The sequence below is a fragment of the Lycium ferocissimum genome, chromosome 1 (assembly GCF_029784015.1).
Source record: "Lycium ferocissimum isolate CSIRO_LF1 chromosome 1, AGI_CSIRO_Lferr_CH_V1, whole genome shotgun sequence".
Classification (NCBI taxonomy): Eukaryota; Viridiplantae; Streptophyta; class Magnoliopsida; order Solanales; family Solanaceae; genus Lycium; species Lycium ferocissimum.
In genome coordinates, this window is record NC_081342.1 from 12,098,265 (window position 1) to 12,123,897 (window position 25,633).

Consider the following 25,633-nt stretch of genomic DNA (forward strand, 5'->3'; position numbering starts at 1 on the left):
GTCTTGTGTTTGGGGGTCCATTCTATTGTTTTGTGGCCTTTATTGATTTTCTTAATTGCAATGTGAATAATTTATGCGAGTGTTACCTTGATTTTTTTTACATGTGAATGTGTATTGTATTATTTGAATATGAATGTGTGTGTTTTATGTCTACTTTTCTATTGTTTATTATTATCTTAGCAGATGAGAAGTCTGTATCCCCTATTTTTTATGTTGTAAAGAACATGTGGTCCCCTTTATGTTTTTGCTTTCTTTTAATATAGATTCTCTAAAGTGCTTATTTTATTGATGTGCGGCCCTTTATGTCTGTTTTTTTTTGTGTTTTCTATACAATTCAATATGAAATATCTGTATGTTAATCTTTTGTTCTACCCTGAGGGTGAATGGATTAGAAAACCTCAACTAGTATATGATAAGAATTATGTTTCTTTTATGAGAGTCATTGATTCAGATCTCATAATCTTGAATGAGATGGGAAAGGAGTTTACAAAAGATTTAAGATTTACAAAAGTCACGTAACTAGTTGTGAAAGGTCATCTGCGAAACTTTACATGATAGTGGTATCAGAGCAAGGTTATAGACAACCTCAAGGCTAGTTTATTTTAGATAAGACCAATTTGGCAGTAATGAATAATTTTGTCTTAGAAATATGTCTGAAGTGCTACTTCATTTGAAAATAAATTTTCAACATTTTTCTACTGCATTTTTTTTTAAATTTTTAACAAAAACCTATTTTTAAACATGACAAACAACAACATCTCTTTGAATGCCCTACAAATCTTCATTAATAAAAATTATCAAATTTGGTTAGTGAAGATTAAATTTAATCTTGAAACGTATTATCTATAAAGTCCTTAGTTTTATTTTTAATTTTCATGATTTCTTAAATTTCGAGTTACCGATAAAAAGAATTTATGACCAAATCTTTTGTTTACCGGCTAAAGTTGTCAACAATGGATAAGCCATAAATTTTTCGTTCTTTTCTACTGTGAAATGTATAGATTATAATTCAAAAAATTGTTTAAAAAATGAAAAAAAAATAATAATATGGGCACAATACAAAGAGTAGCCAGACAAAAGGCTATTTGAGAAATCAACCAAAATCAAGGTGACAAATACACAAATAACCATTCTAGGACTCTTTTTTTTTTTTTTTTTTTTTTTTTTTTTAAGATTAGCCGAAATTATGAAAAATTTAAAATATAGCCGACTTTCAGATCAGACACGCGAGTCTGAAGTTTCTAACTTCAAATCTCATGTCCGTATTTGAACCTACTTCAAACACAAATTTAGTGATATGCTTTAAAAATCTCAAAACTTCATTGTCAGCCCTTAAAAATGTGAAAGAAGACAAAATCGATCTATTTGATTTGTGTTTTTTTTTTACTATTGGTTATCGAGAATCATTTATGTCGGTGTGTGGATGTTTTGTGTGAAATTTCAGGTCATTTGAAGTAGATTATGGATGAGTTTTATTTTTATATATATCATATTTGGAATTGAAGACTTAAAGAATAACTTGTTGAACAATACGATAAATCATGACTATCTGACGAGATTTGTGAACAATTAACAAGACATGTAGTATGCAGATAACACAAAAGTCATACCAATCCAAATTTTTGTGAACAAAATGAACAAGCACCAAGTCTTACCAATTACGTAGGATTTCAGGTTAATTCAACAAGACATATTGTAAATGGTTACAAGTAAGTTTTGACAACCCGATATGATTTGAAAACAACTCAACACGCATAAGTCCCGACAACATGGTAGGACTCCAAGATACTTCAACAACACACGTTGTAAGCACTTACAAGTAAGCCTTGAAGATCCGACATGTCTTGTGAATAATTGCATAGCTCAGAAAATCTTTCCAATCTAATAGAACTGCAACGTAATTCAACAATATTGTAACAACTACAAGTAGATCTTCGATCAATTTTCAAAATAAGGAACAAAATCTAAATAACAACGCACAACTAGCCTATTTATGCAAATCACCTATTTGAACAATTTTTTGCACGGATTATGCCTAATTTTGATATCTTTAAGTTTTTGCCCTTCGTTTGGATACACAGATTTTCGGACCCCATGTTCGCAAGAATAAAAACCCCTTAAGGAAAAACCAAAGTTATGCGGAGGGGGGGACTTAAAACTATCAAAACATTCCCAATTTTTGCTTATACAATCTCACCAAATGAGCAAGTCATAGTTTATAACAAAATTAATACGCTTTTAAAGGCTGCTTTTAAGGCCTTTTGGTAAAAAATACAACATCAATTGATCTAACTTTTGCCCCATAAGGCAAAACGAAAATTTAATATGAATAGTAATGTAACTACTCTTTAATATAATTCTCCCACATGGTAGACATAAATAAAAGATGGTAGAGGTTAACGAGGTTGGTAAATGGTGGTAGTAATTGTTAAAAATATTTATCAACTTATGAGTCAAGTTTTATATTTAAAATTTTTAAAATTATGGTTTGAAATCTCAAATCATGCCTTTTTGAATGATTTGAGGTTTCAAATCATGAGATGAAATGCATGTCCAAATGTTAATTTCATCTCATGATTTCAACCCGCATGTCAAAATGCCTACTAAATAACGACGAACAACTAGCCTATTTATGCAAATCACCTAATTGCAAGCGGCTACTGGTTCCATTCGATAAAAAACAAGACAAAGTGACTACTGGGCCTAAAAGTTGCTTTATTGGCCCAAGTAAAAGCTTTCACAGCACGCCTGGCTCCATTTCCCTATACATACGAAACAGTAGATAATAATAGCCCAAAACATATAAACCCGCTCAAATTTGAAATCTCCCCAGTCTGCTAAATCCCATTAGCAAAACACTGACACACAATCTCTCTACAAGAAACTGCATTTCCAGCTGATGGAGAGGAAAGCCCTAAATAGAACAAGGAGTAAACAAAGAAGCAACAAAAAAGGCAGGAAGAGAATGAACAAGGGTTCACTTTCCAGACACTTTACTGTTTCCCTACCTCCGTTACCTAATCAACAACAGCTGCAATCCACATTTTCTAATGTTCCTTTACAAAATCCTTCTCGATTCCAGAAGCTTCTAGATTCTGAAGAAGCAGCTCAATCTCATTTCCCTTCAATCTCGCCGTTGAATTTTGATGATAAAGCTGATGCTGATGATGTTGCTGAAAAGGATTTCATTCTCAGCCAAGACTTCTTCTGGTAAAATCTCATCCCTTTATTTATTTATTTTTTTGCTTTGAAGGAAATGGGTTTGAATGAATCAGATGTAGATTAGGGGTTAATTTATAAGATGGTCACTCAACTAATAGGCTTTTCGAGATTCAATTTGATTAAAATTTAAAGGTAAATTGGATTAAATTAACTCAATATTCTAAGATTAAAAATTTATATATTTGAAAACTATATGAAAAGTACTATAAGATGCAACTTTTCTTATATCAATTTGGTGAAAAAATGTATCCGGTCAAAGTTGAGGCAGTTTGAATCTCGGGAAGCGAAAAGTATCACATACATTAGGATAGAGACAAAATATCAACTTTGGTCTTGATTCCAATTTTCTTTAACAAAGAAAGTCACTTTTTGAGATTATAACTATGATTTGAGTGACGAGAAATCAACTCGTAGAGTAGCCACTGAGATTTGAAATGGTTACAATTGTGACCTTTTGGTCCCTGGATGTTCCATTTGGGGACTGATTAATGTGTAGTTGATTGATTGATTTGCTGTCCAGTTTTATGTTGGCTAGGGGTTTGATTTTTAAACTCTTACACCGAATTCCCGATCTTTGGTTTTCACATTATATCATCTAGTATTTTCCTTCTTTTAATTAAATTTATGGGATGCAGTACTCCGGACTACATAACACCTGATGCACCTGCAATTTGTAATGGGCTTGATCTTGATAAGGTAATTTCTATACCAGAGTTTTAAAAGTTGTGATTTTTTCCCCAATTATTGGCTGTAGTTTCAGTATGTCATATTGTGGTTTCCCCATTTTTTTCAGGATGATTATACTCCTTGTCCCAAGTCACCTGAGAAGCTTTTCACTGTAGCAAGAAAGAGGCAGCGACTGGGTATGACATACTCTCTTACTTTGTTGTCCATTTCACTTCATTTTTCATATGTGGAATCATTACCAGCTCTATCAAGATTTAATTTTTTTCATGCAAAACTCTCTTCTTCCGTTTTCTTGTTTTTGTTCTACTATTGAGGCATGGCGAATGCGTTGAGTAAGGTAAGGTTATTAGAAATCTAAGAATGAAGATAGATGGATAACATATAAGTGACAAACTAATAACTCATTCTGATGATATTGAAGAAAATTAGAACAGAATATAATCTTTGAAAGTTTAAGATACCGTATTGTACAGTATGAATATCCCTTACGTGATCATAGTGCTTTATGATCCGAGCAGCTGAAACCTGAAGCCTCTATTTTTAGCCTTTATCCTTGTTACTGTCGTACACTTTTTGAATCTGGAGATCTCTCTCTCTCTCTCTTTCCACTTTAGCATGTTTTGAAGTTTGTTGTATGCACAATTATCTTCCATAATTAATTGTAAAATTGTAAATTGACTTTCTTATGGTCTCTTTTCATGGTGCTCATCTTTGCAGATGTTGCATCAGTAATGTCTCTTACTTCCGATTTACCTGACCAGCAACAGCTAGCAGATATGGCAGATATCCCGACAGATACTTTTGGGACAGACGAAATAGAATCAGAAAAGATAAGTGAGCCAGAAAAAGGTCCCAGTTATGTGTCACAATCTGCTATTGCTTTAAGATATCGAGTCATGCCTCCTCCTTGCATTAGAAACCCTTATCTCGGGGATGCTTCCGAGATAGATGTTGATCCTTTTGGAAACCGGAGATCCAAGTGCCCAGGTACTGGTCATTGAGTTTGAATAATTGGTGGATTCCATTTTCCTTGTAACAGCTTAGTACTTCAAAAGAAAATTAGAGTGTGATCTCCTGTTCTTTGTGGCAGAATCATTGTTTTGTTTTTTGTTAAATTCCTAATGGTACTAGTTCTTTGATCTGTAGGTTTTAACCCTGCAATTTTTGGTAATGATGGTCTGTCACGGTATCGGACTGATTTCCATGAAATTGAGGTACGTTTGATGCTTGTATTCTAGACTCCTACTAATACTTTCTTAATTTTTTTTTTCAACCTATCTAAAACCCTTTTTATTCTTTCAGCAAATTGGTAGCGGGAACTTCAGCCGCGTTTTCAAAGTCTTTAAGAGAATTGATGGATGTATGTATGCAGTGAAACATAGCACTAGACAGTTACATCAAGACACAGATAGGTGATCTTTCCTTTCTTTTAACACTCTGGATATGACATAAAATATTTTCCACAGTGTATTTTTCTTGACAAATCTTATTCGATATAGTTCAGTCATATTTATGCATTTTGATTGTGTTCTTCCAGGAGAAAGGCTTTGATGGAAGTGCAAGCTTTAGCTGCTTTAGGTAGCATGCTGATCTACTTCTGTTGCCAATATTATCATTTAAACTACCCCAGAGATAATTATTTCAACATCTTTCTTATTTATACTTACAGGACCTCATGAGAATGTAGTTGGCTATTATTCTTCTTGGTTTGAAAATGAACACCTTTACATCCAAATGGAGCTCTGTGACCACAGCTTATCCAACAAAAAATATTCTAAACTATATTCGGAGGTAGAAGTTTTGGAAGCAATGTATCAGGTGCGTCCCTTGTTGGAATCGTAAAGAGCTGTTTCGTGGCATGTACAGAGTCTGACTGTCTTATAAGTCTAGAAAAAGTTAAAAGGAAGAGATATATCTTGCAAACAATGATAATTTATCTCTACCAAAGAGATGATTTTCGACTATGTACATAACCAATGATCATATCACCAATCACAAAATTTCACCTGCTAAAATAACTGTGATTTCCATATGATATTTAGGGGAAGCAACTGTAGTCAAGTTGGCACCTAATCTACCCTCTTAATACTTCCAACATACTATATTTCGTAATGTTTTTAAGGTGTTTCATGAAAATACAATATCCAAATTTAGTTCCATTATTGTTTCTACTGGAACGGTGTTACTTTTATAACTTAATTCTCATTCAAATGCATAATATAGCCCAAAAAACCTGTACTGGGTTTAGTGCTTTTTGAATCTCTCATGATAATAGAGGATCAGTCCATGGTTGTCAAAAAAAATTGAAGAAGAGGAGAAAATCAACCTTATATCTGGTATGGAAGCTGATACCATTGATTGTTTGTGTCCAAATAACTCCTTTTTAGTTGGCAGGGAAGCTGTTTTATATCACGTATCTTAGGATTATTACTACTCTCTAGCTTGAGACACAACTGGAACTGTATTCCAATTTTGAGAGGCAGAAGACCTGTATAGTAAAAATCTTTTGAGGTATTGGTCCTAGTCTGAGTCTCTGAGTGATCTTCTTTGAAATGCTTTGAGTTCTCCTATTGTCTACTGACCTCGTTTTACTTTTGACTTTCCTTTGCTTGTATTTTGTTCTTGAGTCTCTGTGTGTTTTATTTGTGGGATGGGAAGGCTGAGGGAAATGGTTGTTCAAATTAAGGTAAAAATATTGATTCTTAAGATGTTTTCTGATATGCAGGTAGCCAAGGCATTGCAATATATACATCACAGAGGGGTAGCTCATTTAGATGTAAAGCCAGATAATATTTATGTGAAAAGTGGTGTATATAAGCTTGGTGATTTTGGATGTGCAACTCTTCTGGATAAGAGCCAGCCAATTGAAGAGGGCGATGCACGTTATATGCCCCAAGAAATACTTAACGAGTACTATGATCATCTCGACAAAGTTGACATATTCTCCTTGGGCGCCGCAATCTATGAACTTATTAGAGGGTCTCCACTGCCAGAATCAGGGTCTCATTTTCTAAACCTCAGGGAGGGGAAATTGCCTCTTCTTCCGGGTCACTCATTGCAATTTCAGAATCTACTCAAGGTACTTAGTTGTTCCCTTTTACTATGTTAAAAAATCTGTGGATTATATTTACCTATATGTCCTATTTCATATGATTTGATCATCTTTCATCTTGTAAAGCATGCTATCTGAAGGTATCAACTGTAATTTGCACAATATTATATTTTAATTCGAGTATATCTCAAAATTATTAAGCTGCAATTAGATAGATGATTTGTTTCGTTGTCTGTCACTAAGTATGACAAAGCTAATCCATAATAATCTGTAGCAGCAAATGCTGATCCTCTATGTTCAAATTGTGAATGTTCTCAGGCAATGATCGACCCAGATCCAACACGCCGTCCTTCTGCAAAAAGCCTTGTGGATAATCCAATCTTTGAAAGATGGCAAAGAAATGCTAACAAGTAGATAGCCATGTAAATTGCTATTTTCTGATTTGTTGCGAGCTATTTTTGCCAAGACCCAGAATCCAAAGCTGCAGTTTCTCGTGCAGCATTCTGGTGTTGGTATATAACCATCTCTGATAACAGAGACATGGCTCATATTAGATGGAGATGAGGGGAAAAAAACAATCTTCCAAACAGGCTATCATGCACCAAATTTTCCCATTTTGATGGTGCTACTTTTGCCAAATATTGTACTATGTATCAAGAGGAAATGTTGTATCCTAATTGGCGAACAAACTGTGGTTTGTATGGAATCTTTTCTCAAAAAGGTGCTTTGGGAGAACCCAATCCAACAAATGGGGTTAGATTTTTCTTTTGTTGAAAAAAAATATTGAAAATAACACAGATTATGGCGTGCCTTCAATGTGATTGTTTGACGTCTAAGATTTAACGTCCGTTAAGTTGTATTTACCAGGAATGCGCCTGAAACAAAAAGTGCTTGCAGGGAAAAAAAAGCGAAAGAAAATGCATGTTTTATGCCGTAAATTAAGACCGATTAGGAAAGGGTTTGAACCATGATTAAATGTTATTACAGCTAAAACCCCTATCTTAATCTTTCCTGAAGAACTGAAGATATCATAAGCAACACCATGGTACTTGGCACTGGTATTCAGGCATCCAACATGGACTTGTAGAAATGATTTTCCTTTACCTGGGTTTTTCAGAAGATTTTTTTTGGCTTTACTACGACAACAATAATTATCTTGCTTAACCCCCCCCCCCCAACCCCCCACCCCCCACAACAAAAAAAAGGAGGATTTTGGTTGTTGATAGACGGGTGAGTTCTTGTTTTTTAGCTTTAAACACTGAAATGGCGCCGTTCGAACAAAAAGCCTCGTTCGATTTGGTGGCAATATTATAAAGCACCAACGTTAAAATAGCCATATAGGATCCTTGCAAACTTATTTTAATTCAATATTACACCAAGAAACCATTATACGCTGGAATTTTGTCGTCTTTTAGTCTGAACATCCTCATTTTGGCTTAGGCCTGGCTGCTGCCTCGAGAATATCCCACTGCAATGGTCTAACCTATAATTTTTCAGTTTGGAACTAGAAGATATTTTCATATTCTTACAGAAATGGGCAAACTGTTGTTATTTAGATCGATTATATTTAGACATATTCAATTAGCTTGCACCACTACAACAATAGAAACACTTCATGATCAAAATGTGTCCTATTATTTGAAGGTGCTGGCTGATAGTGCTCCGGCAACACAAGAACGACAAGATGTAAGAAAATGACATGCGAAATCATATACTATTGGTATCAAACTTTTATAAACGATAAAGTTGAGTGGTCAATGCAATGCTAAAGTTGCCTCCCCAACCCCCCTTAGGAATGTTTACAACTATACAAGTTAAATAGTCGAAACAATATAAGGAAAGATAAAAATAAAGAGGACAAAACACGTATTTTGAGCACAAAAAGTGATACTCCGTAATACTCCTTGATTTTTTGAGAATCAAACGACATGTACTTTGACCAATATTTTAAGATGTATTTTTTTTTTTTTACCATATCAATGTAAGAAGAATTACAATTTAGAGTATTTTTTGTATAAGTTTTGGATATTGAAAATGTTAAATTACTCTAATTTTGCTCCGAAAATTAATCAAATTGACTTTTGGGAAGGGAAATGTGACAATTCTCGGACTGAAATATGAGCAATAAATCCTGAGTAAGAGCCCTTTTGGCTTATCCAAGTGAAATTAGCTACTACTCCCTTCGGTTAAAAAAGAGTGTCCGCTTTGCCATTGACACATTCCTTAATAAAATACTAACTTCTAGGTAAAAATATGTATTTGACTAAGATGCCCCTAATTAAGTAGGTATTGGGGTTTTGATCACTTCACACTTAATAAGAGCAAATATGAAAAAGTAAGGTTAATTCTTTCTTAATTTAGGAAGTGGACACGCTTTTTGAACCAACAAATAAAGGCTAAATGGACACTCTTTTTTAACCGGAGTAATAAATTTCCCGTGATAAACATTTTAAATATTAAAGTTGACTATAAAATAAGTCGTTACGTTTCGGATTCTAGGACTGAAGCAAATAATTAGTAAATGTGTCTAATCTATTTTACCGAGGATAAAATTCGATCCACAAATGGACTTAATTGGATCTAGTTTGCATTTTGGAGTCAATTTTGATCATGTAAACATGGAGCCGAGTCTTGAACAACATATTGAGTAGACCTATTCTTTAAAGATCTCTTTATTCTCTGATAAACCTATTACCTCATCCCAATTATTTTACTTACAATTTGTCTCTTAAATATGTAACAAATAAATTTATCAAATTGTGATTAATGAACTCTGTAACTCTCGCGTATAGTCAATACATGGACCTAATTGCTGCCCAATGTAGAATCTAATGTCTTGTTATGTTGTTTCTTGTCGAAGGACAAGAATTTTCAGATTACCCCCAATGCAGAAGATACACTCAATTCTCACGAGAAAAATCCGTAATATTTACCTTTTATACACATCAATCTTAAGCTGGGGAATATCCCTTTACACTTAAAGTTTTCGAATTCGAGCCAACCAATTCTGGGAGGGAGGCTTCTCTAATAATGGGCCTTACCCGGAGTGACTCCGGTTTAATCAATCCCCAAAACAAATACTGTACATCTAGTTGAAAACAAAATAAATAAAGCTATAGAATATGCCAGTCGAAGGGGCACCGGCTTATTCTTCTTGTTACAATTACATACTGTCCCAGTTGTCTCTTAAATCTATCAAGCTTCTCTCTCAGTTTTTTTATTTAACTCACTTATCTAACGGAGTAAAAAATTCTTAATTCGATCAGTGTTCTTTACTTTATATTAGAGTAGCTCATTTACTTCATTTCTCTCATCTTTTCAACTCATGAAGACTTCTATGATGGTGGAATTTCTGTCCTTGTGATTACTAATTAGTATCACCTTCTTTATTCTAGCTAAATTAAGAAGGTACCAATAACAAAACAATTACAGATGACGAGCAGTGAACATATATTGCCAGAAAGCATCAACATAGAAACAAGCCTAGATGAGGTTCCTCTGCAGCAGCTCACTGAAAAGAAACTTTCTTGTCAAAACTTAAAACGATATGATTCCTTAGATTTGGAATCCAGCAGGGTACCCGACGCCAAAAAGGTTAGTGTCCAATTCAGTCTATTCAAAATGTAAGTTAGATGTCGTGAGAAATGGCGGGGCAGAATTTTCACCAAACGGAGATATATATATATATATATATACACACACACACATACGATTTTTTGGACTTATATATCATATGTTTTTCCGGCCAAGGGGGTTCGGATGAACCCCTTCGGTCTCTCTAGCTCCGCCCCTGGACTCATGAGTTTTAATAGGGGAGTGCATGAGAAATGCTTCGTTTGTTCCGTTTTGTACGACACATCTTCATATTTGTAAACTCTTTAGCTTCTAACTTCAGATTTTTATCCTTAATTACATGCTCTTATAGTCATATAAATATCATGACATTTAAAATCACACATTCTAATTAAGTATATTTTGATATGTGCAAAAAATCTTCTTTTTTTTCTTAAACTCTATGATCAATCAAACACCATATAATAAAAGAAAATGAGTGTATTAGTCTAACAATATTATGTTTCATTTATATATAGGGCTCGAATAATAAAATCATGATTATGTCAATCTACAAAATTCATGTAGATCCGTCACTAGCTGATTAATTATGAGAAACTCTATTGTGATACTGCTTTTTTTTTTTTTTTTTTTGGTGGTTAAACAGGCAGCGGAATGGTCAATGATATTGCAACTGGCGTTTCAGAGCATAGGGGTGGTGTATGGTGATATTGGAACGTCGCCACTGTACGTATACTCAAGCACCTTTCTTAATGGGATCAAACACGAAGATGATATACTTGGCGTACTGTCGCTCATCTTCTACACTATCACCTTGATTCCTCTCATCAAATATGTCTTCATTGTTCTCCGAGCTAATGACAATGGAGATGGTAACTTTCATCTCTTTTCCTGCTACACCATTTCTAATGCAGTACCTTTTTTTTTTTTTTTTTTTTTTTTTTTTTTTTAATGCTAACATATATTATGTGTTTTGTTGCTGTGAACCTCACTTTTTCTTTTTTTGAGTGGATTTTCTGCGGCTATTTCTCTTGATATTTTATACTCGCTTTTATATAGGGATTGTTCATCTCCTTCGTGGATGTAAGTTGAGTGACCGAACCACATTAAACTTTTGTGTCTCCCTTTCATATATTTTTCTTTTCTTGTTTGATTTATCTTCTTTTTGAGATTTCCTTTGTTAACTTCCGCATGACATTCAGTTATTCGATCCAAACAAATGTCACAACTTGAGAATTAATTTAAAATGCTATAAGTGGAAAGTAGAAGTCATAAACTTAACTCAAGATTGAAAAATTATTTGGCAGGAGGAACATTTGCAATATATTCATTGATATGTCGATATGCTAAGGTGGGGTTAATTCCAAGTCAAGAGGCAGAAGATAGAGATGTGTCCACTTTCAAACTTGAGTTGCCCAATAGACGCACACGTCGGGCATCAAAGCTTAAGTCGATGCTAGAAAACAGTAAATTTGCAAAGTTTTTTATGCTATCTGCAACAATGCTTGGTACTTCCATGGTTATTGGGGATGGTGTCCTCACTCCCTGCATCTCAGGTACGTCACGATTAAATATTAATTTATTTGAAACATTTTATACTTACATTGTAACAATATTTTAGATTATCACTGTAATTTAACTTGTGGTAGTAGGTTAATTATTATTTCTATTATTTAGATTACTAAATTTGATCATGTTTATTATAGAGTTTTACCTGTAGTTAGCTTATGAATGATCTGATCATTAAACGAATATTTTTAATACCGGTAATAGATAGGACATAAATAACTCTATGCATTTACTGATTTCTTGATGTGGCCAGTTTTGTCTGCCGTTGGAGGAATCAAAGAAGCAGCTCCCAAAGCCATGACTGAAGGTAACTTAGTTTTACTCGTATTTAAAATAATATATAGTCAGACATAATGAGAATAAATTTTACTATATTGTTTTAAAAAAATTCTGACTAAGAGAAAAGGTCAATATTCTTTTAGAAGAATGGAAGAAAAAGAGGTTGAGTTCATTGGGATAAAAGCATAGCCTTATACTGGTTTAAATTTTATAGGATTTTTCTCATAAACAACTAGATAATCGTCCTGTTATAACAATTTGATGGCCAATTAAAAATGCATACTGCCATTTCTTAGCCTCTCTAGTTAATCCAAGTTATATTTATTTAATTAATATCTTACACTTCTTATGTATTCAGATAAGTAGTTGTTTTCATGGAATGCAGAAAGGATTGTTTGGATTTCAGTTGCCATCTTGGTCTTGCTGTTTACGTTTCAAAGATTCGGAACTGACAAAGTTGGCTACATATTTGCACCAATAATTTGTGTGTGGTTCTCACTCAATGCTGGCATTGGAATTTACAACTTTCTAAAGCATGATCCGACTGTTATCAAAGCTTTTAATCCTAAATACATCATAGATTACTTCACGAGAAACAAAAAAGATGCATGGATTTCCCTTGGAGGGATTGTTCTTTCAATAACAGGTATATCTATCTCCTCCAAACATTACAACCTAGTTCAAAATTTACTCGGAAAGAGAATGTAAAAGGGCAATTTTTTTCCCCAATGCGGTCTTGGCAGCGATAAATGCAAGCAATATAAACTTTGAGCACCAAACCATGGATAAGCAATAAGTATATATTTCACCTTAATATTTGACTCCTAAGGTTAAATTGGTAAATTTGGTTTAAGAATCGATACAAATAAGCATATTTTTTGGTTAAGGAAAAGTGTGTACTCGAGCAATTTTTATGAAGAGTAAAATAGTGAATAATGAATCGCAGGAACGGAGGCATTATTTGCAGATGTTGGTCATTTTACGGTTCGGTCTGTACAGATTAGCATGTGTTGCGTGACATACCCAGCGCTCATATTAACATACATTGGTCAAGCTTCTTTTTTAAGGAAGAATGCAGATGATGTTTCTGAAACTTTTTTCAAGTCTATACCCCGTAAGCCTAATATCTAAGTCTTCCTTTTCAGTGTAAGAATGTTTACAGCGATTAGTGTAGAAAAGTTAAAACTCCGTTTTTTTGATTTACAAATGCAGATGGCATATATTGGCCAATGTATGTGGTGGCGGTGTTCGCAGCCATCATTGCAAGTCAAGCGATGATTTCTGGGACTTTCGCTGTAATCCAACAGTCCCTTGCATTAGGATGTTTTCCTCGTGTTAAAATTGTACACACATCAACCAAACATCATGGACAAGTCTATATCCCTGAAATTAATTACCTTCTCATGTTGGCTTGTGTTGTTGTTACTCTCGCATTCAGGACTACTGAAAAGATTGGCAACGCTTATGGTAAGCTCAACCATCCTAGTAAAGTAACAAAATTATTTTTTGTCACATTAAAGTAACTGAACTGTACCAATTATAAAGTAAAGTCACAAAATTTTACCCACTTTAATAGTAAATTAAAGTAACATTTAATTAGTTGGTTTGCTCATTATAATGGGTAAAGTTTAATAACTTTACTATCATAGTGGAAGAAGTTCAGTGATAATATATATGTGAAATTAACCCTGCCTTAAAGGAAACATATATCTAACACGTTACAAACCATTTGTGTCGCTCAATTACAGGAATAGCAGTGGTGTTTGTGATGACATTAACATCATCTTTCCTCATACTAGTCATGATCATGATCTGGAAAACTCACATTCTTCTTATTATCACCTATGCTCTAATCATTGGCACGGTTGAGCTTGTGTATCTAAGCTCGGTTCTCTACAAGTTTGATCAAGGTGGTTACCTTCCATTGGCTTTTGCTATGTTTCTAATGTTTATCATGTGCGTATGGAATTATGTGTATCGAAAGAAATACTACTTCGAGTTAGATCACAAGATTTCTCCTGAAAAGGTCAAGGAAACAATGGACGAGACAAATTTCCATCGCCTACCAGGACTTGCAATTTTCTATTCAGAACTTGTTCAGGGAATCCCACCAATTTTCAAGCATTATGTTGCGAATGTGCCCTGTTTACACTCTGTTCTTGTCTTTGTTTCCTTTAAATCTCTTCCCATCAGCAAAGTTCCGGTAGAAGAAAGGTTCCTCTTCCGTTGGGTGCAACCATCTGAGCTCTACGTGTTTCGTTGTGTGGTAAGATATGGATACAATGATGCGCGTCATGAGCAAGAGGACTTTGAGAAGATATTGGTGGAGAGGCTCAAGGAGTTTGTACGAGAATATTGCTTGTTTTCGATTGCAATAAAAAGTCATAGATTATCCATGGAAAGAATCAGCCAATTGGAGAACATTGATTCAGGCATTAATAATGTTGGTGCAGTGAAGGCCGAGGAGGAGGATGAGGAGGAGGAGGAGGAGGACTTAAATAAAACACAAATCGAGATTATAAATGGTGAAAAACAAGGGGATTTTGCATCATTAGTAGAAATAGAAATAGAAGTAGTAGATAGAGCATGTCGCGCTGGGGTGGTTCATTTGATGGGGGAACATGAAGTGATGGCGAGTAAAGGGTCTGGTATAGCGAAGAAAGTGATAATAAATTATACCTACAGCTTCTTGAAGAGGAACCTGAGACAAAGTAACAAGGTTTTTGACATCCCTCACAAGCGTATGCTAAAAGTCGGAATGACATATGAGCTTTAGATTAATTGTGCATTAATCCATAATTAAAAAAAGCGTTTGTAATTGTTCTAGAAGAATTAAACAAATGATATAATACAGCCAGGACAATTATTATATGAACTAGTTAATTTCCTGGAATTTTATGGTTCTATGAATATAATAAAGAAAGTACTTGGATGAGTGAGCTTGTATCACACCAATGGAGAAGCAAATGAAGGGGTAGTCCTGTTTAAGTGATCACAGAAGTGTTCCCTTAAAGCAAATAATAATACTCTATTCTGTTTCCTTTTACTTATCTAGTTTCCATTTTGCACTCTCCTTAGAAATATTAATTAAGTAATTATTTTACTAATTTATCCTTATTAATGTTGTTTTGAAAATTTAATTTTGACTATTAATACTCTATTAGTTTGAGAAATGATTTTTTAATGGTAAGGATAAAATTATAAAAAAATGAAAATTAATTTTTATTTTAATTTGCTAAAGTGAATAAGTTAAAAAAAAAAATCTATTTTTAATATCTTGAAGGATCATAAGTCGAAAAAGGACTCTTAATTACATGTTTTGTAAAAAAAAAAAATATGTGAATTTAAGGATTTCCCTTTGATTTTTTAATGGTAAGTAGTAATTACTATTTTTAATATAATTGCAATTACAATAATGCCATCATATTTACACTTGCCGGTAAAACTTGGGAGTTGTTGAGACTTCTGCTACTCTGCTAGAACTAGGATCATAAGTCGAAAAAGGACTCTTAATTACATGTTTTGTAGAGGATTTCAAATAATTACTCGATATAATAGTAGTTTACAAAATATGTGAATTTAAGGATTTCCCTTTGATTTTAGGTTTAATTTTAGTAACCGAATATTTTCCCCTATTTTTTTTGGTCTCTCCCTCCCCTGCTCGTTCTTCCCTATTTTTCTTCTTCTATTTTTTTTCACCTTTTAAGCTCCAAAACAATATACAGTTTTAATCACGAAATAGAATCCAAATCAACAGTACAATGACCTTGATTCCCTGTGTTTCCAGATTAAAAAAACGGAATATGACATGAGTTTCAAGTTTTTTCACTTTAAATCAATCAACAACTTCAAATTAATGTTTTTGTATCAACTTTGAGTTAGGATTTCAAATACCAAATCAGGCTATAAGCTCAACGAAATAACTCAAAATTCTGAAACTGCATTCTTCTTCATGATCTGATTTTTGCATTGTTACGGTGGAATGAATGGTGATTATGGTGGTGGTTTGAAGGAGGAAAATGAATGTATGTTCGGCGTATCTCACTGTATATCTGGTGTATGTTTGGTGTATATTTACAACATGTCCTATGTATCACGGTATATACACACATGACATACAAGTCAGTATATTATTGTATGTTGTGTTGTGACATGTATATATCTTGTATATTTGTGCATATATATTTAGTATATGTCATGTGTATATCTTGTCTTTTAAGATATTTTATGCAACCTTTAAGAATGATGTTTTGATATATAGTCTGAATTTTATGAGTAAATTTGTCTAAACTATCCTTTATTTATCCTTAAACATCTCATCCAATTAACAGTTCACTAATTAAAATTGTAACGATATATCTAGAAAAATTTGAAAGCAGTAAATGACTTTTTGCTTTTCTAAAACGTTAAATAATTTGAGACAAGTTCAGTTTGCATTTATAATATTTCGGATCGGAGTAGTATTAAGTATTTGGATACTCCACTTATACTTTGCTTGCTGATTTTCTAAATTTAAAAGACATAATATTTCGGATCCTCCTGAACTTAACATCTTTTATTCAGTATAGGCCTATATTTTGGTCCTAATTTCTCCATGTACTTGGGTATTTGGTAGCTTTCACCCCATGAGCGACCTCAACCTAAAGGATGTATGATGCACACACTGGCATGTGGATATTTTTTCATCCACGTGGTATTTTAATACTAATATACTATATTTTACCTTTTTACATTTTTTATTTTTTGGATTATATTAACAGGCCGAATTTGTAAAAAATATCTTTGAAAATTTGGCCCCAGGAAAGAAGAAATGCATAATTAAAACAAATAGTCATGATTGCATGTAAAGATGAAATAAAAAGAAATCCACAGCTAAAAATCATTATTTTGGCTAAAAAAATATTTTTATAAAAATAATGGAGTTCTAAGAATATTTTTTTCCTGACTTTTCCGGGAAAAGAGAGCCTATAATTGGGATAAATAGTCGTCGCATCTTAAAAAAATAAAATATACAACTAACATAAAATATGTGTGGTATATTCAGAAGAAGTAAGATAAAATGCACAGTTGAACAAACATGTGGCATGCCACAATGAAACATCGCCTTTTTATTTTATATACTTTTTTTTATTTGATAAAGCATTCGGACCTATGTCGAAAAATTAGTTATGACCGGTCATTTTAGGATCTTAGGTATATACTTGATTAGTAGGAATCTCTTCTTTTATATTTGCTTCCATTTAATGATTCGTTGAACCTATTTGATAAATGAGCAACTTCGTTAGTGTCTTCTTGAACTTGAGGCTTCGAAGAATATGATTTAACTTTTAAAAGAAGAGAGATTGGATTTTTTTAGTTAAGGGCGAGTATGAGTCTTTTAATTGGATATCGAGTTATGGGTTCAGTTTGAATTAATTAGGAGATAGTTTAAAATAGGCCAATAGGATGCCACGCAATTCAAAAAAAATTAATTTCATTCTTTAAAAAATATATATTGGGTCGGATAGGGTTTAAATAAAGGGAATAGGTTTGGGTGGAGTGAAATTTTGATTTCGTCCAATAGAAATTAGCCACGTAATAAATAAATAAAAAAACCAAAAAAGGGCTGTTAGTTTTTGAGGGCATAGTGAGCCAAAAAATAATTAGAGGGCTATTTTCAGCAAAATAGGTGGACAAATGGCATATTTAGACATTTTTCGATAGTCCAAGGCATTTTGGCCCTTTTCGGTTGAATATATTATACACATTTGTGAGAGTAAATCTGTATTAACAGATCGTGATACCTATAAAATCTTAAGATAACATGTTACTTAATTTCTACTCCACTAATTGAAATATTAAAGATAAATTTGTAAAAATAAAAAAGCAATAAATGACTTTATGTATTTTTAAACCATTAAATAATTCGAAACAAATTCAATTTGCTAATACAACTAATATTTAGGATCGGAGAAAGTAGCAAGTATCTGGATTTGAATACTCCACGTATACTTTGTTTACTGATTTTCTAAATTTAAAAACTTTTAATGAGTTAATTATTTCTAAAAGTTACGTAAATTGACCATCAGTTAACAAACAGTACATATGAGAGTTCGAGAAAACAGGACATATGAAGAGTTGAGAATTACAGAGATGCGTAAGACGCGCTTATCCATTGGTATGTTTGTTGGTCATGACATTTTAGGCGCCATTTACGTAAAGATGAACGGTTTTCTTCTCGTATAAATAAGACACATTCTTCACTCATTTTCAATAAGTCGATTTTGGTATCAACTTCATAGTTTCGTCTAATAAGAGAATTGTAGTGTTGGGAAACGCTTGTGCGAAATTTGTTTAATTGTTTGAGTTCTGAGGTATTAATCTCGAACTCAACCATTCATTTGCATTTCGTTGGTGTCTCCCACCTACATCTCTTCGTTTTCTCTCTTCTCTTCTCTTTGTTTAGCAACCAATTCGTTGGTGAATAAGAATACCATGTCGATGGAACTCCTCTACTTTTAATTTGCTTGATTTGATCAGTTTTTTCAAACCAAAAAAGGGTTAAAAAAACAATCTTTTATAAATTTAAAAAAAGATGGGGAGCAACATTGAGGAAAGCCAAGATGATGTTCAAGTACTCAAGGGAAAGAAAGGTTCGAGCCTGAAGTTGAGACGACATGATTCCTTAGATGTGGAAGCCAGCAGGATGCCCGATGCTAAAAAGGTTTGCTAGCTAGCTCCTTTCCGATAAATTATGATTATTAAATATGAGCCATTTTGTAAGTGGCAAAGTCGCCTTGTTGTCAGGATTCACTGAGATTAAGCCCTTTATCGCTCTGATTTGTCCCTAAAAAAAAGTACGAGTCACTTGATTAAAAACCAAGCATAGACTTGCACATGAAGGGATGTTGGATTTATGTTTTTTTTTTTTGTTGAATTATGTTATATCTCATCTAAAAGTTTAAACAGTTCTATTCAAACATAAATAAGAAAACGTTTTTTGTGGTTGATCAGCTAGTGGGATTGTCTGTGATGCTGAAACTTGCATTCCAAAGCATAGGAGTGGTGTATGGAGATATTGGAACGTCACCATTGTACGTGTTTTCATCCATCTTTCTTGGTGGAATAAAACATGAAGAAGATGTACTAGGCGCTCTCTCTCTCATCTTGTACACGATCACCTTGATCCCTGTCGTGAAGTACGTCTTTATTGTTCTCCAAGCTAATGACAACGGAGATGGTAACTTTCACTACAAATTTTCTTGATTAGCTTGTTCTTTTACAATGCCTAATTTAATTTCCTCAACTGATAATTTTGTTTTAAATTCAGGGGGTACGTTTGCCTTATATTCATTGATATGCCGATATTCCAAGGTGGGATTGATTCCAAGTACAATGGCAGAAGACAAGGATGTGTCGACTTTTAAACTTGATATGCCCGATAGACGTACACGTCGGGCATCTCAGCTTAAGTCGATGCTAGAAAAGAGCGAATTTGCAAAGTTCTTTCTGCTATTTGCCACAATGCTTGGTACTTCCATGGTTATTGGAGATGGTGTCCTAACGCCCTGTATTTCAGGCACGTGACTAATTCTTCCCTCTTTTATTCTAACATAAACAATGCATCTTAAACTCCTTAATTAAATAATGTTCCCTCCTAGAATGAATGATACTATTTGTATCTGAAGGGTACCCCTTATTTTTTTGTTTAGCTATGATCTTCTTAAAAGCTTTAGTTTTAGAGTAGAAGTTCATGATACTAATGAGATTTTTTTTTCTTTCCCAATTGATGTGACCAGTTTTGTCTGCTATTGGAGGAGTCAAAGCAGCTGCTCCAGACGTCATGACTGAAAGTACGTATTTGCATCTCATTTTAATTTGGTCGAAAGCGTATAGGAGTGTATGAATAGATCGAAATATGAAAAAATGAAATAATAGTAATTAGTAAGACATCAAACCAAATTTCGGTGAATATAAAGCAGCACCAGTTTATTTTATTATTAAAAAGTTTCGCCTAAGATAAAACAGGTCAAGTTTTTGTAGTTGTAACTAAGAAAGAAAAATAAGTCCAGTTCAGCAGGATGAAGAGGGCAATTAAGCACTGATTTTTTTTTTTTTTTTAAAAAAAAAAAAATTAGATTCAGTGAGTTATGCTTAATTCTTATGTAATACGGACTAATGTTCGTTTCCATATTGGGATGCAGACAGGATCGTTTGGCTTGCAGTAGCCATCTTGATAGTGCTGTTCATGTTTCAAAGATTTGGAACTGAAAAAGTTGGCTACACATTTGCACCTATACTTTGTTTATGGTTTGTATTGATTGCTGGCATTGGCGTTTACAACTTCGCGATCTACGATGCAACTATTATCCGAGCTCTTAATCCTATGTACATCGTAGCCTATTTTCAGAGGAACGGAAAGGAGGCTTGGATTTCCCTTGGTGGAGTTGTTATGTGCATAACAGGTAGCAATTTCCTTCCAACAACCTTGAAATTTACTAGTAATTGAAAATAGAATAAAAAGAGATTTGTAATAATTTTTGGACAAGTAAAATATTGGATGAATAATTGCAGGAGCTGAGGCACTGTTTGCAGATGTTGGTCATTTTAGTGTTCGATCTATACAAGTAAGTATGTGCTTTGTTACATACCCGGCTCTCATATTAGCATACCTTGGTCAGGCTGCCTATTTAACGAAACACACTGAGGATGTTGCTGATACTTTCTACAAATCCGTACCACGTAAGCATGATAGTGTATATCAACTAAAATTGCACAGATAGTGTAAACATTTTTATATTGTCAGAGGAGTTAACATCGTGCTCCTCTTTTTTTTTTTTTTTTTTTTTTTTTTCTGCTTTATAAATGCAGAGAGTATATATTGGCCAATGTTTGCGGTGGCAGTGTTAGCGGCCATCATTGCAAGTCAAGCCTTGATTTCCGGGACATTCGCTATAATCCAGCAATCCCTGGCATTAGGATGCTTTCCTCGTGTTAAAATTGTGCATACATCATCCAAACATCACGGACAAATCTACATTCCTGAAATCAATAACCTTCTCATGATCTGTTGTGTTCTTACCACTATTGGATTCAAGACTACCGAAAAGCTTGGCAATGCTTATGGTAAGGCCATTTGTTGGAACTTCCTCTATTTCTTCTATGGAGGAACTGACCGAGTAATATCGATCTTATTTTCGTGATTATTAACTCGATCTATTTATTGTACAATTACAGGAATAGCGGTGGTGTTTGTGATGTTCCTAACATCGTGCTTCCTTGTACTAGTTATGATCATGATATGGAAAACTCACATTCTTCTTATAATCGCCTATTGTCTATGCATTGTTTCGGTTGAGCTTTTATTTCTAAGCTCAGTCCTGTACAAGTTTGACCAAGGCGGTTACCTTCCACTGGCTTTCGCTATGTTCCTAATGCTTATCATGTACGTGTGGAACTATGTGTACCGAAAGAAATATCACTACGAGCTAGAAAACAAGATCTCTCCCGAAAAAGTTAAGGAAACCGTGGACCAGATGAATTCACATCATCGCCTTCCAGGGCTTGCAATTTTCTACTCTGAACTTGTTCATGGAATTCCACCAATCTTCAAGCATTATGTGGAGAATGTGCCTGCTTTACACTCTGTCCTGGTATTTGCTTCTGTCAAATCACTTCCCATAAGCAAAGTGCCACTAGAAGAAAGGTTCCTCTTCCGCAGGGTGAAGCCATATGACCTCTACGTGTTTCGATGTGTGGTAAGATATGGATACAATGATATACGTAACGAGGAAGAGCCCTTCGAGAAATTATTAGTAGCGAGGCTAAAACACTTTATCAAGGAAGATTACATGTTCTCCATTCAAGCAAACGGAGACGATCAAGGAGAGGCTGCTTCCTTAATTGAGAAGGACGTCGAGCTGCTTGAGAGAGCTTCTAATACAGGAGTGGTTCATTTGGTAGGAGAACAAGACATTGTCGCTGGCAAGGAATCTGGTGTAGCAAAAAGAGTGGTGATCAATTATGCATACAATTTCCTCAAAAGGAACTTAAGGCAGAGTAACAAAGTATTTGATATACCAACTAAGCGCATGTTGAAAGTTGGAATGACATGTGAGCTTTAGGATGTTTTTTTTTTTGAAAAAACTAAGGTTTAAAATAAATGTGCGGAGGCAACAAGGAGAGGCACCCTACAATATTCAACTTCCATCAATCAAAAGGTGCTTGCACAAGAAAAAAATGTTTTGTTTCGTAGTTTTTACTTTGTTTTGTTTGGATTTTATATGGGATAAGTACTTATGAAATTTTGTAATAGAATAAGCTAAGTATTTTATTTTGTTTTATCTTGTTTTGGAGAAAGAGAAGATCAAGATATGTCTAGATAAGAAAACAAATTAGCTAGGGTAGTTGTTTTTGGCTAGCAAAGCACTTTTGTTTTATCTTGTACTATCTTGTAAACTTTTTGTCAGTTTATATATGATATAATATATTAGAATAAATAGTTAATTAAAAAAATACTATCTCCTTAGTGTTTGGTTTCTTGTGTGAATGCTGTTATTTCTCCTCATTAATTTGGACCCCTGATCACTCCAGTAAATTTCCAGTAGAATTATTAATAGAATCTTCAGGGCATGGTGAAGAATACTTGCACTGAATGGCTTCTTTCTTCCTGACAAATGCACATTTATCTTATATTATGGCATTGGCAATAACAATGTTGCACATTTATCTTGTTAGTTGAAATGGTTTGTAGAACAACTCCTGACCATATTTAGTCACTTTCTACATCATACAAAGAAAAAAAAGTTTCTCAATGGAAAATGTAAATTCCTTATTGCGCAGCTTACGCATTTTTGTAAAGTTGATTCTTGTTTGAAACAAATTGGCGCTTAGCGAAATATTCCAGTTTTTTGTCACAATAATTCTTGCCTAACCCTGCAGTCCAGAACGCCTAAAGTATTAAATAGGTACAAATCATGGCACCACTATGGTCTATATAAATGTTTATAATTGATTCTTCTTGTTGCAACTTAAATTTACTAGGTTTACTGCTCTTTCAATTTCTTTTGAAGAATATGTGTTGTTTTATTTAAGTGATGATAGTTCAACTTCATTCATGTAATTGCTAAAGTAATGTAGATGAAACTAAATAATTGTTCAAAATTTGTCAATTAGTTGCAAGTAATTGATTTTTATTGAAGTAATAGTACTCAATATAGTAGCTCTCTTTAGAATTCATGAATTCGTGATGTTTCTTAATTTTGTTTTGCCTCTTGATTGAATCAGTGGAGGAGTAACTCAGATTGTTTTTGGGGTAAAATTGAATGAGCATATGTTGGAGCAGCTATTATGATGTTCATCATTATTGACGTTATGTTTAAACTGCAGAGTTGCCTCTAATACTAGAGGTTAAAGTAGTACCATATATTCATGTAACTTTTGATCATGTAGTTACCGGTCAAAGTTTGTGTTAGACATCGAGTTTTATGATTAACAAACATGCAGTTTTTGATGAATAGTTGTTGCAAGGTAAAGAACCTGGTCCTACTAGTTGGTTCCTGTATAGTGCTGACACTTGATCCTAGTAGCCAAAGTTACTCGGACTCAGGTGCGGGTGTCCAATATGGGTACAGATCTAGATGTCGGATCCTTCATGATCTAAATTTTAAGATTCGGAGATACGGATCCAGTTATGAATACGGGTGCGGGAATTCGGCTAAAAAAATTCAAATATCTAAAAATAGAGTTATAAAAACTAAATTATGGAATATTATGTGGAAAACTTGAGGAAAAAATATTGATCAAGAGAGAATCCCCAAAGGAGATAAAAGGAAACAGAAAGTGACATAGAAATTTTTATATGCAAGGTATTCCATTTTCTTCAATTTCACCTTAGCTTTAGTTTTGATTAAAGAAATCATTGAATCTGTCTAGAATTTCTACGTCGATTTAAGTCAAAGTATCCAAAACCGGTTGACCAGATCGGGTACGGATCCCACACCCATGTCGTGTCGATACGGGTGCGGCACCGAAAGTGAAGAGTCCGAGTAACATATCCTAGTAGTGGTAGGATTACTTTCGAGTGCAGGGGATATCAGTTTATTTCGTGCATGTTCACCAAGCACCTGTCTAAATTAATAGAGAATCTTGATAGATCTTTAATTGCCAATTTACCAACCAAGCGTATAAGGAGGTAGAGTTATATAATTGTTAAAAAAAAAACATGTTGTATTGTATATCTTTAACTCAATTTGTAGCATAATAACTTGGTTCTCGTATTGGTTTTATTTTCTGTTTCCCATTCTTTTCTCCAATGAAATCTGAAATTTTAGAATTGGTCATGCAAGACGGAACAGAGGTCTGCTAAAAAGAATACTTATTTCGATGAAGATTTATGGAATAATCGAATTTTACAAAGGCTACATCTTCTTTTGTCCAGCGTAGAAAGAGGTTTTCTCCTAGAAACAAGCTGAGGAACGCATGTGTTGTAAATACGTACTCCGTATTTCATACGGTAAAATTTTATCCGCATGGGATGTTTAAACTCCCGGCCGGGGTAACTTTTTACATTTCATACTACGTCCCAAAAAGATTGTCTTAATTTTCTTATTAGTTTGTTCCAAAAAAATTGACACACTTCAATATTTAGAAACAATTTAATTTTATGAGATGATTTATAGCCATACAAATACCTTAGGCTTATTTTGACCACACATTTCAAAAGTCTTCTTTTATTTCTTAAATTAAGAAAATCTTTTTGGGACAAGGGGAGTATCTTATATTCCATCCATCCCAAATTCCATTTTTTGTGAAGGTGTTTGAATATGTATAGACTATGGAGTTTAAGAATGAAATGAATATTTTTAAAATTTGTGGTCCAAAATAAGCAATAGATATTTGTGTGATTATAAATCAGAGAAAAGGCCATGAATAATCCCTTATCTATGGGAGTAGGTCTAAAATGGTCCCTTAATTATACACTTACCGGTTTTAATCCTTTAACTATCCAAAAACTTATCAAATTTGGTCTCCGTCTATTTTTTTATACAAATAACATACAAACTCATAAACCTTCATGAGATTAATCGTTAAACCATTCCTCAGACCTATATTTCTCTTTCCCTGCTTCTTTTTCCTCAAGTTCATTCTTTAACCTCAACTTTTTTCCTTAAGTTCTCTCTCGCGTTTCGTAACCGACGGACTGCATCGGTTAAAACTGACGGAAAACCGAACCAGTCTGTCGGTTTTGTTAAAAAGAATAAAATAACGTCG

The 25,633-nt window shown here is 33.8% G+C and overlaps 3 protein-coding genes across 4 annotated transcripts; all 3 read left to right on the forward strand.

Annotated features, from left to right (window-relative positions):
- Positions 1-2,832: 2,832 nt before the first annotated feature.
- On the forward strand, positions 2,833-7,697 carry LOC132048360 (wee1-like protein kinase). Of its 2 annotated transcripts, none has more exons than XM_059439271.1 (10): positions 2,833-3,210; positions 3,858-3,918; positions 4,016-4,085; positions 4,627-4,896; positions 5,056-5,123; positions 5,212-5,321; positions 5,447-5,487; positions 5,579-5,727; positions 6,635-6,988; positions 7,280-7,697. In XM_059439271.1, exons 1-10 carry the CDS (start codon positions 2,900-2,902, stop codon positions 7,373-7,375), a joined length of 1,530 nt encoding a protein of 509 aa, XP_059295254.1. In that variant the 5' UTR covers positions 2,833-2,899; the 3' UTR covers positions 7,376-7,697. The 2 variants fall into 2 exon arrangements, with proteins under 2 accessions (XP_059295254.1, XP_059295260.1); XM_059439277.1 differs by having other exon boundaries at positions 3,071-3,209; positions 3,850-3,918.
- Positions 7,698-11,056: 3,359 nt separating this feature from the next.
- On the forward strand, positions 11,057-15,158 carry LOC132048398 (potassium transporter 5-like). Its single transcript, XM_059439304.1, has 8 exons — positions 11,057-11,406; positions 11,842-12,090; positions 12,357-12,410; positions 12,768-13,028; positions 13,329-13,496; positions 13,595-13,849; positions 14,131-14,907; positions 14,947-15,158. The coding sequence occupies exons 1-8, from the start codon at positions 11,124-11,126 to the stop codon at positions 15,156-15,158; spliced, it is 2,259 nt and encodes a 752-aa protein (XP_059295287.1). The 5' UTR covers positions 11,057-11,123.
- A 3,483-nt stretch (positions 15,159-18,641) lies between these two features.
- LOC132048408 (potassium transporter 5-like) lies at positions 18,642-22,905 on the forward strand. Its single transcript, XM_059439315.1, has 8 exons — positions 18,642-19,085; positions 19,376-19,601; positions 19,692-19,940; positions 20,161-20,214; positions 20,566-20,826; positions 20,936-21,103; positions 21,233-21,487; positions 21,599-22,905. The coding sequence occupies exons 1-8, from the start codon at positions 18,957-18,959 to the stop codon at positions 22,483-22,485; spliced, it is 2,229 nt and encodes a 742-aa protein (XP_059295298.1). The 5' UTR covers positions 18,642-18,956; the 3' UTR covers positions 22,486-22,905.
- The last annotated feature ends 2,728 nt before the right edge of the window (positions 22,906-25,633 follow it).

Bases quoted from the DNA above. Each gene is read 5' to 3' on its own strand.
- LOC132048360 (XM_059439271.1), top strand. From the start codon at position 2,900: ATGGAGAGGAAAGCCCTAAATAGAACAAGGAGTAAACAAAGAAGCAAC. The intron at 3,919-4,015 runs GTAATTTCTATA...CATTTTTTTCAG, and splicing joins ATGGGCTTGATCTTGATAAG to GATGATTATACTCCTTGTCC. The intron at 5,124-5,211 runs GTACGTTTGATG...TTATTCTTTCAG, and splicing joins CTGATTTCCATGAAATTGAG to CAAATTGGTAGCGGGAACTT.
- LOC132048398 (XM_059439304.1), top strand. From the start codon at position 11,124: ATGAGAAACTCTATTGTGATACTGCTTTTTTTTTTTTTTTTTTTGGTG. The intron at 13,497-13,594 runs GTAAGCCTAATA...TTACAAATGCAG, and splicing joins TTTTTTCAAGTCTATACCCC to ATGGCATATATTGGCCAATG. The intron at 13,850-14,130 runs GTAAGCTCAACC...GCTCAATTACAG, and splicing joins AAAGATTGGCAACGCTTATG to GAATAGCAGTGGTGTTTGTG.
- LOC132048408 (XM_059439315.1), top strand. From the start codon at position 18,957: ATGGGGAGCAACATTGAGGAAAGCCAAGATGATGTTCAAGTACTCAAG. The intron at 19,941-20,160 runs GCACGTGACTAA...TGATGTGACCAG, and splicing joins CCTAACGCCCTGTATTTCAG to TTTTGTCTGCTATTGGAGGA. The intron at 20,215-20,565 runs GTACGTATTTGC...ATTGGGATGCAG, and splicing joins TCCAGACGTCATGACTGAAA to ACAGGATCGTTTGGCTTGCA.